At 38.8% G+C, this 15,837-nt stretch overlaps 1 protein-coding gene across 16 annotated transcripts in view; it reads left to right on the forward strand.

Moving 5' to 3' along the window:
- Window positions 1-14,704, forward strand: part of LOC121080375 (spindlin-Z) — a 93,154-nt gene extending 78,450 nt beyond the window's left edge. For all 16 annotated transcript variants that reach the window (XM_040578368.1, XM_040578354.1, XM_040578352.1 and 13 more), the window contains 3 exons: window positions 7,701-7,954; window positions 8,950-9,183; window positions 10,983-14,704. In XM_040578368.1, the coding sequence (XP_040434302.1) occupies window positions 7,701-7,954; window positions 8,950-9,183; window positions 10,983-11,182 (688 nt within the window). In that variant the 3' untranslated portion in view covers window positions 11,183-14,704. The remainder of the gene's footprint in view (window positions 1-7,700; window positions 7,955-8,949; window positions 9,184-10,982) is intronic.
- The last annotated feature ends 1,133 nt before the right edge of the window (window positions 14,705-15,837 follow it).

Genomic DNA, 15,837 nt, shown 5'->3' on the forward strand with positions numbered 1-15,837 from the left:
GACTGCTGGAAATACAGTGCAGTGGAAACAGTCTAGGACGTTCCTGGAGTCTGTGGTTGGTGAGTGAACCAACTAGGGAAGGCAACCTGCTGGACCTGTTGTTTGCAAACGGAGAAGGACTTGTGGGTGATGTGATGGTTGGAGGCTGTCTTGAGCACAGTGATCATTAAATGATAGAGTTTTCAATTCTCGGAGAAGTGAGGAGGAGGGTCAGCAGAACTACTACTGTGGACTTCCAGAGGGCAGACTTTGGCCTGTTTAGGGGCGTGGTTGACAGAGTCCCTTGGGAGGCAGTCCTGAAGGGCAAAAGAGTCCAGGCAGGCTGGATCTTCTTCAAGAAGGTAGTCTTAAAAGTGCAGGAGCTGGATGTCCCCATGTGCCGAAAGATGAGCCGGCGGGGAAGAAGGCCGGCCTGGCTGAACTTTGGCTGGAACTCAGGGGAAAAAAGAGAGTTTATGATCTTTGGAAGAAGGGGCAGGCAACTCTGGTGGACTACAAGGATGTCATGAGGTTATGCAGGGATAAAATTAGTAGGGCCGAAGCCCACCTCGAACTTAATCTGTCTATTGCCATAAAAGACAATAAAAAACATTTCTATAAATACATTAGCAACAGAAGGAGGGCTAAGATCAATCTCCATCCTTTACTGGATGCAGGGGGAAACATAGTGACAGTCTGAGTTACTTAATGCCTTCTTTGCCACAGCCTTTAATAATAAGACCAGTTGTTCTTGGGGTACCCAGCCTGCTGAACTGGAAGACAAGGACGGGGAGCAGAAAGCAGCCCCCATAATCCAAGGGGAAATGGTTAGTGACCTACTACACCACTTAGACACACACAAGTCTATGGGGCTGGATAGGATTCACCCAAGGGTACTGAGGGAGCTGGCAGAAGTGCTCACCAAGCTTCTTTCAATCATTTATCAGCAGTCCTGGCTAACCAGGGAGGTCCCAGTTGACTGGAGGTTAGCAAATGTGATGCCCATCTACAAGAATGGTTGGAAGCAGGACCCGGGAAACTACAGGCCTGTTAGTCTGACCTCGGTGCTGGGGAAGGTTATGGAGCAGATCATCTTGATCATCTTGAGTGCCATCAAACGGCACGTACAGGACAACCAGGTGATCAGGCCCAGTCAGCATGGATTAATGAAAGGCAGGTCCTGCTTGACTAACCTGATCTCCTTCTATGACAAGGTGACCCACTTAGTGGATGAGAGAAAGGCTGTAGACGTTGTTTACCTGGACTTTAGTAAAGCCTTTGACACTGTTTCCCACAGCATTTTCCTGGAGAAACTGGCTGCTCATGGCTTGGATGGGTGTACTCTGCTGTGTAAAAAATTGGCTGGATGGCCAGGCCCAAAGACTTGTGATGATTGGAGTTAAATCCAGTTGGTGGCTGGTCACAAGTGGTGTTCCCCAGGGCTCAGTATTGGGGCCAGTTCTGTTTAATATCTTCATCAATGACTGAGATGAGGGTATCGAGTGCACCCTCAGTAAGGTTGCAGATGACACCAAGTTGGAGGGGGGGAGGCGTGGGACTGTTGATCTTCTTGAGGGTAGGAAGGCTCTGCAGAGGGATCTGGAACAGGCTGGACTGATGGGCCGAGACCAACTGTTTGAGGTGCAAGAAGACTAAGTCCCAGGTCTTGCACTTGGGTCACAACAACTCCATGTAATGCTACAGGCTTGGGGAACAGTGGCTGGAAAGCTGCCCAGCAGAAAAGGACTTGGAGGGGTTGGTCAACAGCCAGCTGAATATGAGCCAACAGTGTGCCCAGGTGGCCAAGAAGGCCAGTAGCATCCTGGCTTGTATCAAAAATAGTGTGGCCAGCAGGACAAGGGAAGTGATCATCTCCCTGTACTAATCACCGGTGAGGCTGCATCTCAAATACTGTGTTCAGTTTTGGGCCCCTCGCTACAAGAAAGACATTGAGGAATTGGAGCACGTCCAAAGAAGAACAAAGCTGGTGAAGGGTCTAGAGAGCAAGTCTTATGAGGAGTGGCTGAGGGAACTGGGATTGTTTAGCCTGGAGAGGAGTTGGCTCAGGGGAGACCTTATCGCCCTCTACAACTACCTGAAAGGAGGTTGTAGCAAGGTGGGTGTTGGTCTCTTTTCCCAGTTAACAAGTGATAGGATGAGGGGAAATGGCCTCAAGTTACACCAGGGGAGGTTTAGATTGGATATTAGGAAATTTTTCTTCACTGAAAGGGTGGTCAAGCATTGGAACAGGCTGCCCAGGGAAGTGGCTGAGTCACCATCCCTGGAGGTTTTTAAAAGACCTGTAGCTGTGATGCTTAGGGACATGGTTTACTGGTGGTGGACTTGGCATTGTTAGGTTTACATTTGGACTTGTTGATCTTAAGGGTCTTTTCCAACTTAAATGATTCTTTAGTTGGAAGGATGGATAACCTGGGAGGAATAGAGACACATTGCTTGAGCATGCAGGAATGAAATTAGGAAAGCCAAAGCCCACCTGGAGTTGAATCTGGCAAGGGATGTCAAAGGCAGCAAGAAGGGCTTCTCTATGCAGACAGGCAACAAAATGTACATTAGGGAAAATGTGGGCCCTTTGCTCAAAGAGATGGGGGGCAAGTTTACACAGGACATGGAAAAGGCTGAGGTACTAAATGCCTTTGTTGCCTCACTCTTTACTAGCAAGACCAGCCCTCAGTAATCCCAGGCCCCAGAGAGAAAGGAAAACATACCCTTGGTGGAAGAGACTTAGGTCAGGGAATACCTAAGCCAACTGGATATACATAAATCCATAGGCCCTGAAGGGATACACCTATGAGTGCTGAGGGAGCTGGCAGATGTTACGGCAAGGCCACTTTCAATAATCTTTGATCAATCATGGTGAATGGATGTGGTGGTTCATCACACCCCGTCCCCTGGGCCACTCTACAATCTCAGGAATCCCTGTTAGGCCTTGGCCTCTGTGTAATGAGTTGGACAGTTAAGCATCCCTTGACTGTATCAGCAACTTTTGCATGGCTGAGGTGGGGACCAGCACTAACCATACCGGAAACATTCCTTATCTGAATCATAACATCCCCTGACAGCCTTGGAGTATTCCTTATCTGAATCATAACCTGAGTGGTACAGTACCACTATCACTGGATGTAAGGGATGAAAATAAGTTGACCTTGTAGAGAAACAAGGCTGAATTGGCAGAGCTGTTAGTGTACAGATAAGCGGCCAAATTTGGCAGTGAAACCGCAAGCGTGTGAACAGCTCCTAATAAGTAACTGCTTTGCTAGACATAGACAAATTCCCAGGTGCTCTGCTGCATGTAGGCACATTCCAGGGCAGAACTTGGGTAGATAAGTGTGCCCAGGTGGCCAAGAAGGCCAATAGAAAGAAGGACATGGTTTGGTGGTGGACTTGACATTGTTTGGTTTACATTTGGACTTGATGATCTCAAAGGTCTTTTCCAAACTAAATGATTCTATGATATCTATGAAATTAGCAGATCTGAGATTCACTGCAACTGAATGACCATTTACAATGACAGCATAACTGATGCATCAAGAACTATTTTTAGGACTTCGTGTTTTCTGGTTTTCATGGCTCTGTGTTTTATATATGTAGGGCAATTGAAATATTGCATGTCTAGGGCAGGAGTCCTCAAACTTTTTAAACAGGGTCCGGCGCACGGATGAAGGGGCAGGCAGTCATCTGCTGCTGCTTGGTTTCCCCCCCCAACCCCCGGCGGGGGGGGTCTGTAAATACCAGGGGCCGGATTGAGGACCCTGGGGGGCCGTATCCAGCCCGCGGGACGTAGTTTGAGGACCCCTGGTCTAGGGCATTAAAATGTTATCCCAGTCTTCAAGAATAAATTTTTGTTTAATTTTAAAGATAATTCTAATTAAACAGAAGGGAAACATTTTGGGGTTTCTGATTATAGCATCTCAAAACATTATGTACATATGTGTTACTCTGCTTATTACAGAAACAGCATACTATTGATTTAAAAAGAGGTTTGAGAAAGTTACTATTATCTTATATGGATGTATACTGGTAGATATTATTATACACCCGTTTTTTATATTATCACACCCATTTTGAAAAAGGGTAATGAGGACCCTGAGAATTACCAGCCAGTCAGCCTCATCTCCATGCCTGTTAAGATCATGGAACAGATCCTCCTGGAAGACACATCAAAACATGTGAAAGGCAGAGAGGTGATTAGAGAAAGCCAGCATGGCTTCATCAAGGGCAAATCATGCCTGACTAGTCTAGTGGCCTTTACGATGGAGCGACTGCATCAGTGGACAAGGGAAGAGCAACTGATGTCATCTACCTGGACTCCTGTAAGGCCTTTGATATGGTCCCCCACAACATTCTTACCTCTAAATTGGAGAGCGCTGGGCTTAACGAATGGACTGTTAGATAGATAAGGAATTGGCTAACGGCTGCATCCGAAGAGTTATAATCAACAGCTCAATGTCCAAGTGGAAGCCAGTAGTGAGTGGTGTCCCTCAAGGGTCTGTACTGGGACCAATACTATTTAATATCTTCATCAATGACATAAACAGTGGGATTTAGTGCACCCTCAGCAAGTTTGACTGCACCACTCAGCTTGGTGCCATCTGCAATTCGCTTGAGGGAAGGGGTGCCATCCAGAGGGACCTTGACAGGCTGGAGAAGTGGGCACATGAGAACCCCATGAAGTTCAACAAGACCAAGTGCAAGGTCCTGCACCTGGGTCAGGGCAATCCCCAATATCAATACAGACTGGGGGATGAAGGGATTGAGAGCAGCCCTGCTGAGAAGGACTTGGTGGTACTGGTGGATGAAAAATAGGACGTGAGCCAGCAGTATGCACTTGCAGCCCAGAAAGCCAATTGTATCCCAGGCTGCATCAAAAGAAGTGTGGCCAGCAAGCAGGTTGAGGGAGGCGATTCTGCCCCCCTACTCGACTCTCGTGAGACCCCACCTGGAGTCCTGTGTCCAGCTCTGGGGTCCCCAGTACAAAAAAAGGACACAGACCTGTTGGAACGAGCCCAGAGGAGGGCCACAAAAAAAGCTCAGAGGGCTGGAACACCTCTCCTGTGAGGTAAGGCTGAGAGAGTTGGGTTTGTCCAGCCTGGAGAAGAAAAGGCTCCAGGAAGACCTTATTGCAGCTTTTCAATATATAAAGGGGGCTTATAATAAAGGTGGAGAGAGACTTTTTAGTAGGGCCTGTAGTGGTAGGAAGAGGGGCAATATTTTTAAACTGAAAGACGGTAGATTTAGATTGGACATAAGGAAGATGATGAGGTTGGTGAGACATTGTGACAGGTTGCCCAGAGTTGTGGATGCCCCCTCCTTGCGAAGTGTTCAAGGTCAGCTTGGACGGGGCTTTGAGCAACCTGATCTAGCGAAAAATGTCCCTGCCTATGGCAGGGGGTTGGACTAGATGATCTTTAAAGGCTAACCATTCTACAATTATTTGTAGTCAGTTAGAAACCCATGGGTTTTTTTCTCATTACATTTTCAAATGCACGCAAAAATAGTTTTTCTTTGGCGATTCATTTGTTTGAAAATCATATTTCTTGCTTTATGAACCACTGCAAGTGAGAATGAGCAGCACAGTAGCACAGACTTCAGACAAAGTAAAACTTGAACTGCGAGTATGTCTAGCTGCTGCTTGATTTGTAACTGCATTTATAATGCTTTTTGCTCTCTCCAAGTCATTTTAAAAGGTAGTTACGGATTTGAACTTAATTATGTAGTCTTTTACCATCATATTTTTTAAAATTACTGAAGCTTTTCATTAAATTTTGCAAATTTAAATGTTATGAATATGCTTTATAGGCAGAAAGTAAAATTGACTGTGGTTAAACAAACATGAACAGTATTATTTTACCTTTTTCAACTTTAACTTTTTAGCTTCAGTAGCAGTTGGTTTTATTTTGTGAGGATTCCTTAAACTGGAATTAAGATTCATTAAAAGTAAATAAATTAATTGCATGCAAAACAAACTCATTTTCATTGTGCCCAAGAACCAGATCTCTCATCTCATTTCTTCAGTAATAAAATATTACTGAGACTATTATAATTTTTTAAAAAAAGTAAGACTTGGGCAAGAACTAGTATTTGAACATGTATTCAAGTTTCTGTGGAAAAATAGAACCAACTTTGCAGAGGAGTTCCTCTTAACTGGAAGAGGTTAGCATTTCTATAATACTTCTAGCTTTGACAACACAGATTATGAATGCAGAGTGACCTCCTTAATGAGATTAAATCATCATGAAAGTTACATTTGACAAAAGATTTTATGGAAGTCTGCTAAGATTTTAATGGAGAATGAAAGTCTGGAGGTGGGACAAGCTGCTGAAGGAGTTGTACATCTTGTTTTTAATAGAGTTATGATTACATCTTCAGCATTACTAATTTTATGTACTGGTTTTATTATTCTTTAAGACTAATTATGAGACTTTATTTATATGATTGTTCTTTGTGTCTTTTGGATCTCTGTTATACATGGGCTGCTCTGTGAGCTTTCATTGTTCCTGGAGACATTTCTCTTTGGTCACTGTCACTAATCTAAGTATGGATGTTGTTTTCTGCAACTGATTTTTCTTTTTTTAGATGTTGCTTTTAAGCATGCTAGCTATGTGTATATTTTATTGCCATTTAAATGAAGTGTACTATAACTGGTAACTAATCCAGAAATTAATTTTGGAATTAGCTAACATTAGTGAGAATTTTAATCAGGCAACCCTATAAATATAATTTTAGTAATGAATATGCATATTGTAACATGTTAAAATAAAGATAATATACATTTATCACCAATGTACTGTCATAATATTCATATCTTTCTTTATACGTTGTATTCACAACTGTCAATTGCTGGTTGTTTTTTTAACTGAGTGGAATAAAACTTGTGCAACACTGGTTTAGTAGGTTGAAACTGTCAAATAGCTTACACTGTTTATCAGAGCAACTGATTTCACCAGAAAGAATCTTTCTGTGCAAGTTGGATTAAACTGAGGAAGGGTAAAAAGTATGTTTAATTTTTTCTCTGCTTTAAAGAGTGTCCCTTCTATTGCTGTGACCTTTGCATATCATTTTTCTTGTGTTGTACTAAAAAGGAATGTTAGAAGAATATTGTCGCTACAATGTGTCTAAAAAAACTTGAAGTCAAAAATACCTGTAAGTGCAGAGGGAAGCAAAATTTCCTTCAGGTGACAACACAGGTTAGGGAATACAAATGCTTTGAAGAATTTTAGTCAACCACCACTAATATTTCCACTGACTTCTTCCTCCTGGGGTAAGGGAATTATGTTTACTGTTCTGCAGAGAGCAACAAACTAGCAAAAGTATTATACTGTTAGGTAACATTGCTCTTTGAGACCTGATTTAGGATTTTAACAAGCAAGTTTTACTTTTGATGTTCAGTGTAGCAATGGCTAAAATAGTTCTTTTGAGTTAGGCAAACTAGTATTAGAAACTACTATTATGAAAGCAACCTTATACAAAATGTTGAAAGTGTTCCACTCCTTTTCAGTGTGGGTATTTTTTTCCTTTTCCGGTACAATATAATATGCTTTATACCCTAATTTGAATAAGGTGCACTAAGCCTTATGTGTTAGATTTTAATGTTTCTTTATTAATATACAATAATATATTGCTTTTTCAAAGAATACAGCTCTTGTCCAGAGTAGAATTTTGAGTATGTACTTGTTTAATGTTATGTTTGTATCTGTGTACAGAAAGCATAGAAACAATGTTGGACCAAGCAAACCTATTTCTCAGCCACGAAGAAACATTGTAGGCTGCAGAATACAGCATGGCTGGAAAGAAGGGAGTGGACCTGTAACACAATGGAAGGGCACAGTTCTTGATCAAGTTCCTGTAAATCCCTCCCTCTATCTTATAAAGTATGATGGATTTGATTGCGTGTATGGACTAGAACTGCACAAAGACGAAAGAGTTTCAGCACTTGAAGTCCTTCCAGACAGAGTTGGTAAGAGGGTTTTTTCCTAAATGTACATATCTTGTCATAACATTTAAATTTTATTAAATTACTTTTCATCACATGGCAGATAATCTAAATGCTCTGTTTAATTTTTCTTGATTTCACAAAGATTTGATGATACCACAGAGCATAGTGCTGTCTTTTGTCTCTAAATGGTATGCAGTAAATTCTGTATTTTTTCTTGTTTAGAGTCTTATCCCTAACAAGCTTATGTACATGTAACATTGATATTTCTATTAAAATTTAAACTCTGAGCCAGCTGAGAAATATCTTGGCTATGTTGTCTTGTGTGTGTTTGACAGTAAGTATGTGTTTGGTTGTTGGGGTTTTTTTATGTGCTTTCTCTAGGTATTAATAGAAATGGAGGGGGAAAAAAAGCATTTTCTAAGTGAAATAATTTGACTAGTAATGAGGCTTTTATTGGTTTTCATAATTAGCACTGAATTGTTAAAACTGCAGGTTTTTCCAAACTGCAAAGTTCAAAGTTTACCTTAGTAATTACTTATTTCTGAATGGATTAAGTTCTTGTTTTTCCTGAATGCAAAGAGATCAGTAGCAGTCTCTAGAATGGAGTTACGGGGTTAGGGGGAACCAAACCAAACACCTTCATTAACTTCATACAGTTGCTCTGTGATTTAACCTCTCTTTCTCCCCCGCCTCCCCCCCCCCTTTAAAATACAGACTCTATTCCTTGCTATAGCCTATATTGGTCTCCCTTTACCTTGTATTATGATAGTTTGATTCATTAGGGGGTGGTATACAATGATGAAAAATGTCAATAAGAGTGTTAACATGTTAAAATAATTCTTCAGGTTCTGCAGTTCTTTGGTCTTCAACTCTCTGGAATGGACAGTATTTGTTTTGTATGTGAATTAACTGACTATCAAACAAATTTATTCATGAATCTGGATAAAGATTATTTTTTACAAAGACTTATTTCTGTACTTTTAAATAGACATACTTATGAACTGCTACCATTTCAGCTTCATCTCGAATTAGTGATGCCCACTTGGCAGATACAATGATTGGCAAAGCTGTGGAACATATGTTTGAGACAGAGGATGGCTCAAAAGATGAATGGAGGGGGATGGTCTTGGCTCGAGCTCCTATTATGAACACATGGTTTTACATTACCTATGAGAAAGATCCTGTCTTGTACATGTACCAACTCTTAGATGACTATAAAGAAGGTGACCTTCGCATTATGCCTGATTCCAGTAAGTAGGCCAGTTACTTTTTTCTTCTGGAAAGTGGCATCTCTCTTTGTATTATTGTTTGGCTTATGGTTTATGTATGGAAAAGAGAGTTGACAAACAAGGATCTTTTTAACTATCAAAACTAACAAAGGTTACAGCACAACAGAAAATACATCTGTATTAACTTCTGAAATATTTTACTTGAATCAGTAGTGAAACATGCAATAAATACAGGAAAATCCTTTTCCATAATAATTCCTAAAAGTGTCACAAATCAAGAGCCATCTCAAGGAATTGTATTTCTGAAGTAATTCTTATAGGAATAATGTTTTGGGGCTAATTAAAATAGATTAATTTAGTTTCAGTAGGCATCTTCAGTTTGGAAAGCTTTTGAATAGTTTATTGGAGGAAAGAAGCACTAATCTTTTGAAAACTCATCTTCTCTCATGTATACACACATAAAGAGGAAAAAATTTTTAATAGGTTAGGATGGATATTTTTTCTTCCTTACTTGAAGTGAAAATTGGGTTTTTTCTATAAATATAGGAGGATTTTCACAGAATCAGTATTATTCAAGAGATTTGGATAGCTAGTGCAATAAAAGAAATAGTTTCTCAAGAATATTGTACTCTCGTTTCTCTCTTGCACCTAAAAAGCACTTCTCTGACAGAGAGGCAGTTTTGGCTTTAAAATAAATTACTAATTAGATAACTAGTATTTGGCTATGCAGCACACTATTTAAATATTATTTAAAATTCATTCATTGAGTTTCTGAAACTGTCTTCCTTCAGATCTAGCACTGATAACAAATAGTCCGATGGCTAAGTAAACAAGTGGCACTTATTTGCATAATCTCTGTAGTAATCCTATGGTTTTAGATTTTTTTTCCAGCCTAACAAAAAACAACATATCTGTGGCTTGAAGAGAGTGAGCCACAAATGTTAACGGAAAAAGTGACTTTCCTATTCCTAAAGAAAAAAATAAAGCAAGCTCTTTCAGAGTTGGCACCTCCATATACCTTGCAATTCCGTTTTAAATTTTGCTTTGCTTTCTTCCATCTTAGAAAAAGAAGGTAAAAGGCTTATGCTTTCTATATATAAGAATTAAGGTTTTTATGTGCTCTTTTTTTTCCTGAGACTATTGTACTACTTACTTCTGTTTCTAAGACACTCTGAACTATGAGCTACCTTCCCTGAATCTAGATCTTTTACAGACAATGTGAATTGTGTTCTTAAGGATACTTCTGTGTAGATTTTGCTAGAAAAGCAAATAATATAGCTAGACGTCTCAACAGTATCCATTCTAGTGTGAAATCAAAATCCCCTTTTAACAGCATTATTGATTAAGGACATTATACTTAGCTTGGAAGATGTGGGTTTGTTGCAATGGCATGTTTGTATTGACATTTTGGATAAAGCATGTGGGGAGAGGGAGTTCTAACACACCTGCCTTTCTGTTAAAGAGACTCAGTGCCTTGTTCTGCTGGGGGCTTAAATTCAATTATCTACAAACATGTTCTGGAATTGGTGTGTAAACTTTCATGTCAAAAGATTTACTTTTCTAACCAATTGAAGTGCTATTTTTTACTTCATAAAATTGAAAATAGTATTACCTAAAAAAAGAAATAAATTCCTGAGACTGTACTTTGTAGAAGCATGGCAATAGTTAGGTGCTTGTCTGAACAACTCAACTTGTTTTAGACATACTCTGCATTTTAAACTTGTAATCATTTCTTAACTTTTAAAGAAGGCTCTGCAGTTTTGTATATTGGAAAAAATCCATAAATGTCTACCAAAGTACATTGTATTTTCATATTACAGATGATTCACCTCCTGCAGAACGGGAACCAGGTGAAGTTGTGGACAGCCTGGTAGGCAAACAAGTGGAATATGCCAAAGAAGATGGCTCAAAACGGACTGGCATGGTCATTCATCAAGTTGAAGCCAAACCATCTGTCTATTTCATCAAGTTTGATGATGATTTCCATATTTATGTCTATGATTTGGTGAAGACATCCTAGACATCATCATGAACTTCTGCCAAATTTGTGGAACTATTAAATGTAAAATTTGTAGACACAAAGACTTGACTGTTTTTCAGTTAAATGAAAGCTTACATGTCCCTGCGAACCCACAATCTCTGCCAGCAAAACGGTTTTGTTCTGAATAATACAAATTTATGTGAACATGACACATTTTGCATAAGAGAACTCCTTTTCTTGAAGGAAGTCGATATATTTGGGTTGGGAGGAAGTTAAAAACAAAGAACAGCTGCAAATTCAAGATGTGTGAAGTCAATTTAGTATTATAATCTAGATTTTTTCATAGATTTTAACTTGTTCTTCAACCTTGCACTCACCTGTTCAACTGCCACATGCAAGTGTAGTTTGCTATTTTCAATATGCCTTCTTTTGTAACATTAAATTTAATTTCTTGGCTACTGGCAGTCCTTGTTTTCTGGGCTGGGACAGAAGTGACTCTTCTGAGAACTTTTAAACAGTTTGTGCAGCAGTAAGGAATGCCTAACCCAAGTAACATCAATATACTGTGTTTCTACACTTTATTTCAAATTAAGCTTTTTAAGAACTTATATGGAAATACTTGTGCATTTTTACTAGTCACAGGGCAGTAGGATATCAAGTGTTTGATTTGCACCTTTAAGTGAAAAGGCTTTAAACTACAAAAATATATTTAATCTTTATAACCAGTTAACTAGAAAATGCAGGTTAAGGGCCTGTGTTTACAAGTTGTAGGAACCAGTAAAATACACACAACAAAGCTGCCTTTAATCCTAAATGTTGTACTCTGTTTTGTTATACACATTTCTTAGCAGAACCCAAGTGCTTGGTGCCACAAGTTTAACAGTATATATGCTACTTAAGAAGACTTTAGACTACACATTGGCAATGGTAGTCTCTCATTTAATGTCAGAACCTAGCAACCTGGATGTTTGTGTGTGGACTTAGAAACCTAACAGTAGTTAATCTTTTACACGGTAAATACAATCTTATGGGAGTGGAGGGTCCTTTTACACTGAACACCTCCTTTAGAGAAGAAGCATTTGTTGCCTTCTGCTCAGTCTGCTGTATTCCTTTGTTTTGTTTTGGGTTTTGCTATTGGTTTTAATCATTTTTGTTCAAGAAGGCACCTTCTCAACATATTCTTTTTCTGGCTTTTCCATGTAAGGAGTGTCCAGACAAATCTACAGTTTAAACCTGTTGCCTTTTGTGGTATACTTGCTTTGAGGTATGCTGTTAACATGAATTTCATTCTATGAACACTAGAGTTCTGCATGCCAGTGGTGTACTATCTAATGGGAGCTATAGACAGTCTCAGTGGTTCAGTCATCTGCATTAGATTGTGGATGTAAATAGCAGCCCGCAACAGCAGAATCCTTTAACAGTTTTAATCTTGCAAAATAGTTGTAAATCAAGATTAGGGTATTTGTTACTTTTTAAGTGTAGCAACTTTTAAAAGTATCACAATTGTAACAAGGATCAGCACAGCAACAAAATTCAAAATTGTCATGTTAAAGCAGAGCTCTACAATCTTCAAAGCACTGCTTCACAGAAATACAGTATGTGAAGAATGTGAATACAGTCAACACTATTGATGGAAAGAAGGAATACATAGATATCCAACCTTATGCTGTTAGTGGAAGGATGCAGGAGAGGTACTGTTAATAAGAGATCAGAGGTCTGACCTCTATTGTGGGTATTCTTGATATCAAAGACTCAGTGGTTTAAGTCCCTTTCTGTCCATTTTTTTGGCCTGACTTAATATTTTAGCCTTAAGGCTTGTGCCTCATTATGCTGTTAAATGGTAATACTGTATAAATATGGTATCTTAATTCTTTATCCCTTGCTACTATATTGCATTATATCCTGTATTTCATCATGGGCAACCAAAGGCAGGCTATTGTCTTTAAGTTCACAGCTTCTCAATCCAGTCTTTAAGCACTAAGTACCTGAGTCAGTAAATTTTCATTGTCTTTTGAATAAAGTGAGCAGATTTGCAACACAGTGCTTCCATCCTGCAGATCTGTTATGTGCTTTCTATTGACTCTTAAGAGTCCTGCATGTAAATCTCAAAGCTGAGCCTGGCTCCATGAGCCCAAGTTAATATTTGTGGCACAAGAATGAGTGTATTGATTACACACAAAATACATTAATAACTTAGTACAATGAATTTGGGGCTTTACATCTAAGGAATACAAGGTTTGTTTTGAAATATTTGAGGTTTAGGTCTACTGGAATGCTTTTAGCATTAGGCTTGCATTTGTGGGGTTTATGCAAGCCACTCTAATATACCACATATTTTGCTAATTAGAATATAATCTATACACTGTCAAATTTTATGATTGTTTTCAGATGTCCCCATTGTCTATTGCATGGGGGTTTTCTTTTCATTTTTTTAAGGTTGGGGGGGAGTGCTTTAGGTTTTGTGGTTGTTTTTTTTTAATAGCCTAAACCACCTTTTTGAGACTTGAGACTAATTCCACTCCCTGCCATCTGCTTTGGGCTTTATTTTAGGCTCATGTTTCAGATCTGCATGCAGTGCTTGCATTACCCTAGTAACTGCATGTTGGTCCCTTGTTCTAGGGGTTCAACATTACTTTCCAAATTTATTATAGGTCTTGTGATGGCACAAGCCATGGATCTTTGTATAAAAGTTATTGGCCTCTCTCATTTAACTGCTGTAGTATTGTAATATATTGTATGTGTGCATGATGTCAGGCTGCCATGTAAAACTTTTAAAAAGGAAAAAAACACAAAAACTTAAATGCAGACCATCCTTTTTTGCATGCTTAGAAGGTTAGAACGTTTAATGTAACAAACTAAAGTTGCATGTTATAATGTTTATGTTTGGGTTTTGTTCTGTTTTTATTTTGTGTTCAGTTTTTTGTGAATTTGCTTATTGTGCTGTTTGAATGGTTGTTAGTAGGATTAAATGCACTGGTGAGGCGAACATAGTGCCAACGGAAGGTAATTTTCCAGTTGTACGTGTCATACAGCATTTGAAGGGACCATGTATTCTGTTTGATAATAAATAAAATCACAATCGATAAGTAAATACTACATTTTTTTCTTTTGAGTGCCAAACCCTAAACTAAGTTGGACTACATAAAGACTGAAATACTTTGGGGAAAATCCTATTTATTGCAATAGGTATAAGCCTTCTTTAAATGAATTATTTAAAAATGGAGGCTTTATCTTCAAATAGAATAGATTACAGTTCATTCAGGGAAAAAGAATTATGGTAAAAGCAGTTTCTGGTTCCTTGGAAATGCTGTGCTTTTTGTATTTTACATCATTAGTGCAATTTGGATGGTTCTTTGTATGTGTATAGTTCAAAGGTCTTCGTGTTCACATTTTAAAATTAGGCAATGGCTTCATCTTTAGAGCTCAGTTTCATTATTTTTATTTTATTTCTCTGCATTTAGAAGTATGAATACTTTAAATCTGTTACTTAATTCTGTAAGTAATTTTTATAATTATGTAACTCTATCCTTAAAACATTTAAAATAAATCCTTTATGTGCAACTCATGACTGTAAATTTTATTCTCATGAGCAAAATGTAGTGATGTGTCTTTAGTTTATGAAGAAGCAGGTTTTTCAGTATTTTAATTAAAAAGGACTTAGTATTTTAAAGTTGAGCCATGTATGCTGATATAATACTTTCCCCTATGGAATGAGTTCGCTTGCTAAGTCAAATATTTTTTTTTTGTTAAGTAAGTATGAATGTCAATAAGATGGAATTTAACTGAGGTAAAGCATAATGCTTAAATTGTATTTCACCAAAAGCAGAAAAATTCCTCCTCAGGGGTTTATGCAAGTCTGTGAGGGAGCCTCTTATTTCCAGAACACACTCTAACTCACACTATTAGCATTAGTTCAGCAGCAGGGAGCAGAAGTGTTTGTCAGTGTTTAGCTGATACATTTGTCTGCTTTGAATTAATGTGCTTAACTAAAACTTTAATTTTATTTTACTCACTAAATTAAAAAAAAAAATTAAGATGATTAAGGGACTAGAGCATCTCTCCTATGAGGAGAAGCTATGTGTCACCTGGCTCTATGGGGACAGACAGGTTCTTTTGGGGATCCTTGGCAGAATGATGACGACACTAAGTTTTAGTTACAATTAAAGCTTTATTTTTTAGCAGAATTTTATGATCAGAGTAGCACAGGTTTTTTAATAAGCAGAATCAGTATAGCACAAATTTATAAGTAGTGTAGCGCAGAATTTTATAGCACAGCTTAGCTTATGGTTTCTAATCACCTGGACCCTTTGCAAATCAGGTAAAATCTTAGTACATGACTTGTCATATCAATATAGCAATCATAATCTAGGCTTAAAATACATAAAAGAATATGAGTCACTCAGTCCTCAGAAGAAGCAGATGACAGTGGAGGCATCCCTTACCACTGGGGCATCATGCGTTTTGCTGTCTAGCAGCAGTTGTAACTGCTTGATTTTATAGACAGTGCTCTGTGTGTTGCTACACTTCCCTGTTCTGTGTCAGGGTCATCACAACCTGGTTGTCCAGGTGCCTGGGACCTTCAAGGCTGGTAAGGAGGGAAGAAGTCTGTCTGGCACCCAGAAACCTGGAGGCCTATAGGGAAGGGGAGAAGAAGTCTGACTGGTGTGCAGGACCTTCAAGGCCTGATGAGGAGG

The sequence above is a fragment of the Falco naumanni genome, chromosome W (assembly GCF_017639655.2).
Source record: "Falco naumanni isolate bFalNau1 chromosome W, bFalNau1.pat, whole genome shotgun sequence".
Taxonomy (NCBI): Eukaryota; Metazoa; Chordata; class Aves; order Falconiformes; family Falconidae; genus Falco; species Falco naumanni.